This window comes from Pteropus vampyrus, unplaced genomic scaffold (assembly GCF_000151845.1).
Source record: "Pteropus vampyrus isolate Shadow unplaced genomic scaffold, Pvam_2.0 Scaffold398, whole genome shotgun sequence".
In the NCBI taxonomy this organism is placed as follows: domain Eukaryota; kingdom Metazoa; phylum Chordata; class Mammalia; order Chiroptera; family Pteropodidae; genus Pteropus; species Pteropus vampyrus.
The window spans coordinates 303045-307072 of record NW_011889179.1 but is presented as its reverse complement, the minus strand read 5'-3'; the positions used below and the strand labels follow the sequence as shown (position 1 = coordinate 307072).

The window sequence follows — 4028 nt, the reverse complement described above, 5'->3', positions numbered from 1 at the left end:
CCGGCCACTCGGAGCCCTGACTGCACTGTCCTCTTGCCCCCTTCCCTCTTTTGAGATTTGGGTAAGTTGGGTTCTTTCTTCCTTAACTGTGTGACGGAATTAACCAGTGGAGCCTCTGGGCCTGGAGTCTTCTTTGTGGAAAGGTGTAGAAATATGACTCCCGTTTTTTGGCTCAAGGACTACTCGGATTTTCTGTTTCTTCTGGTATCAGTCTGGTAACATGCGTTTCTCGGGGAATTTGTCCCGTCTAAATCGCCTAATTTGCTGGAATCACATTTCATTATTACCATTTCGTGTGAAAAAAAGCGTTTACTCTTCCTTCTTTTCTGATACTGGTGTTTTGTGTTTTTTATTTTCTTGATCAGCTTATCGTATGTCAGTCTTTTTTTGGAGAACCTGCTTTGGGTTTCATTCATTCTCTATTGTTTGTTTCTTTAAAAACTGCCTTGGATTTCTACCCTAGTTTTTATTACTTCCTTCCTTCTACTTACTTTGGGTTGAATTTGCTCTTTTTCTGAGAGCTTCTTAAAAATGGAGGTTTACATAATAGCTTTTATGTCTGTCTTCTTTTCTAATATAGGCATTTAAAAATATAAATTTCTTTCTAAACATTACTTGTTGTTGAACCCCACCAATTTCCATACGTTGTGTTCCCTCATCAATCTGTTCAAAATATTTCCCAAGTCCCCTTGAGATTTCTTCTTTGACCCATGTGTTTCTCAGACGTGTTCTGATTTCTAAACATTTGGAATTTTTCCAGATATATTTTTGCTCTTGGCCTTTAATTTATGTTCTGGTCAGAGAACGTAATCTGTTTGCTTTCGGCCCTTTTCTATTTACTGGAACTTTGCATATGGCCCAGCAATGATCTGTCTTGGTGGTGAGTGTCCCGTCTGCGTTTGAAAGAAATGTCATTTAGATCAATTTGGTTAATTAGGTTGTTCCAGTACTCTATACCCTGAGTGATTTTCTGCCTTTTCTGTTAATTACCTGTATGGCTGCTGCTGGTCTTATTTCTACTAGATGCCATTTAATGACGACATTTCTGCTGCTAGATGATGACGATGGCGTTTGATGAGGGCTTCCCGTGTGTCGCACGGAGCCAAGCCCTTTATATGGATTATTTCCTATACTCCTCACGACAGACATTTGAGCTAGGTACTCTCAGCCCCGTCCGACAGGTGAGGAAACTAAGGCACGGAGAGGCAAAGCAGGTCAGCCAGGTCACGCGGCTGACATTGGTTGAATTTGGACTTGAACCCAGGTCCGCCAGGGTCTTGTGTCCCTTCTCGCAGCCGCACCTGCCCTCACATGGCCGGATGGTCAGAGGAGGACCCGAATGGACACTGGCCCTCAGCCGCGGCCCCTTCAGTCCACCCCAACCTGCTGCCTTCCTGCGCTGCTCTCAGATCCGGCCTCCGCCTCCTCTCTGGCCCCCTCCATCATGGACTCAGCCCCCCGGATGGGTGAGAAGGGCCTTGTATGTGCTGGACACTTGCCCCGTGCCAGGTGTCTAGGGGCCGAGGTTCAAATCCACCCCAGGTACCAGCCCCATGACGATGTCACCTCCTCTCCCCTCTGTAAGCCCGTTTGCTCATCTGTAAAGTGGGGCTCTCCCTTCCTCCCCCCACCTCTTTTTCTCCTAGGGCTGAGCAAGCAGCCCATCCACTGTGGTTTGCTGCTCACTCCCCACTCCCGTTGTCCCTGCAGAAGTCCCCGGAGGCCAGGCTCCCTCCCTACCTGGGTCAGCTTCTCTTCCCAGCATGCCTTCTCCCCCTGGCTGAGGAGCTGCTCTGTGGGGACAGGGTCATTGGAGGTCAGGTCTGATGTCCACAGCCCGGGGCGGATCTCGGGCTCCGTCTCCCCCATCCCTCGGACACGGTCCTGCCTCTGCCTGTCCCCGCTCCGGGGTGAAAGTGAGCCCAGAGGACCGTGAGCCGTGCCGGAGCTTGGGGTCCAGAGCTGGGCTGGAGCTGTGGCCCTGCCGGCCTTGTCGTGTGGCCTCGGGTGGCCGCGTGAGGCTCAACAGTGGCGAAGGGAGGGGTCCCCCGGCACGGCCCTTTGGGATGTGCTGGGGTCCCCTCAAGGCGGAAAAATAAGGAAGACCCGGTCTGAGAGGGAGGGGCCGCTTCGGGGGTTCCGACACACCCAGGATGGCCGAGGGGTGGCGGGCTGTGGGGGTGCTCGCCAGCAGCTAGCTCTCTGCCATAAACACGCTTCGCCGCCCAGCCCCCTCCCGGATCTCTCGCGGGCCCTGCCCCAGCCGCGCCACGCTATCCTGGAGGCAGAGGGCAGCCTGGGGGCAGGACGTGATCGGGGGCGGGACGTACGGTTGGAGGTCAGGACGCCCATCACGTAGAGGAGGCTTCGGTGTGGGAAGACGCCCGTCAGGACCTCGGTCTCCAGCTGCTGGGCCACTGGCTGCCACGAGTGCCTGCAGATGGCCACCAGCACGTTGCCGGCCGCGTCCTGGTACGCCTCTTCCAGCTCCTTTGGGAGTGGGGGAGGCAAGCAGTGAGAGCGGGCGCGCCCACGGACCTGGCATCTGGCGGGCGTGATCTGCTTTCGTAGGCAGGGCCGCTGTTGACAACCCATCTGTTGGACAGAAAACTGAGGCCGAGGAGTCAGCATCGCGGCTGGGGACAATGTCATATCCTTTGACTCTTTATCCCCATGAATTCGGAACCAGTCTAGGCTCCTGTCTGGAGTTCTCTGGCCTAAGGCATCAGCTGCTTGGGGACAGAGGCCCAGCCCGCCAGTCCCCTGGCCCTCCGCACGTGTTCAGAGCACCCCTGGCAGCCCTGCGGCGGATAAAACCCGCAGCCACAAACCGGACGGAGGGGGAGAGGCCAAATAAGAAGCCCGCGTTCCTGCGGAAGCCGCGAGTCGGGGTGTCAGGCAGCCCTGGGGCCGAGCCGAGCAATGCAGGGGACCTCGCCAGCGAACGGACGTAAGCCATTTTCCATAGAGGAAGGAGCTGAACGGCCAGATGGCCATGACACAGGGCCGCAAAGCCTGGTGGCCAAAAACAGACTCGGAGCGAATCACACTGCAGAGGAACCGCAGCGCATGCAGAGCGAAGAGAAGGTTCCAGAAGCCTGCCCGCAGAAAGGCAGCCACGGAGAGAGGACGCGCATCCTGAATGGCTCTGGAGTCTCTATAGCCGCACGAGGGGGTCGGGGGCGGCGGGGTAACCATCTCCAACGCAGAGGCCGTGGCCAATAGAACAGAGGTCGTTGCAGAAAAGCACGGCTTCGGAGTTGTGTTTCCTAAGCATGCTTTCTCAAGAAGCTGCTGGAGGATGTGTTCCCAGTGAGAGAGTAAATGGGGAAGAGAAAGGCTGGGGGTACAGAACACGGGGTCCCCGACGGGGGTGGGCGGCAGGAGTCCCAGACCAGACCCAGACACTGACGCAGGAAGGTGCGCCTGGCCGGTCTGGACCCTGACGGTGACGTGTCTGCTCTCCCTGGGGGCCCTGGACCGGCTCGTGGCACCCACAGAAGTGCCTGCCCCAGCCCATGCTTGAGACAGCCCCGGCCCCGCCTCGGGCTGACCCAGGCGGCTGAAGCCAGGCCACTGCCCGGACAGGGTGGCCCCATCCACGCGGGTCACGCCGCTCCCCCAGACTCAGTTCTTCATGAACGGTCTGTAAACTATACATATGCGCACTTTTAAAATGTGCCTGATACACTTCACCATGGTGACTTCGAACTTTTTTAAAAATTAAAAAAGAAGTTTAGAAAGAAAAGAGAGGAGCGGGCACAGACTCCGTCCTGCTTCCCTCTGGTCCGCATGCTCGGGTGAGGCATGGACGCCTCCCTGGGGTGCGTGGGGCCGTTTAGCAGCTGGGCGACGACTGCAGGCAAGGCCCCCAGACGTGGCACCTCCGTCCCTCCCTCTGTAAACAGGGGTCATTAACACCTGCTGGGGTTTAAATTATGCCCATTCTCGCTTTGTGGAGTGCCAGGGCTTGGACCCTCGGTGGGGTGGTCGGCCTGGTGGCCAGTTGCTGCCCCCGACCATGACTC

The 4028-nt window shown here is 56.5% G+C and overlaps 1 protein-coding gene across 1 annotated transcript in view; it reads right to left on the bottom strand.

The window, feature by feature from the left end:
• MROH5 (maestro heat like repeat family member 5) overlaps positions 1 to 4028 on the bottom strand; it is a 44513-nt gene that overhangs the window by 32364 nt on the left and 8121 nt on the right. Inside the window, exons 4-5 of the mRNA XM_011380627.1 lie at positions 2331 to 2490; positions 1741 to 1793 (exon numbers count right to left, since the gene is read on the bottom strand). Coding sequence (XP_011378929.1) covers positions 1741 to 1793; positions 2331 to 2490 — 213 coding nt within the window. The remainder of the gene's footprint in view (positions 1 to 1740; positions 1794 to 2330; positions 2491 to 4028) is intronic.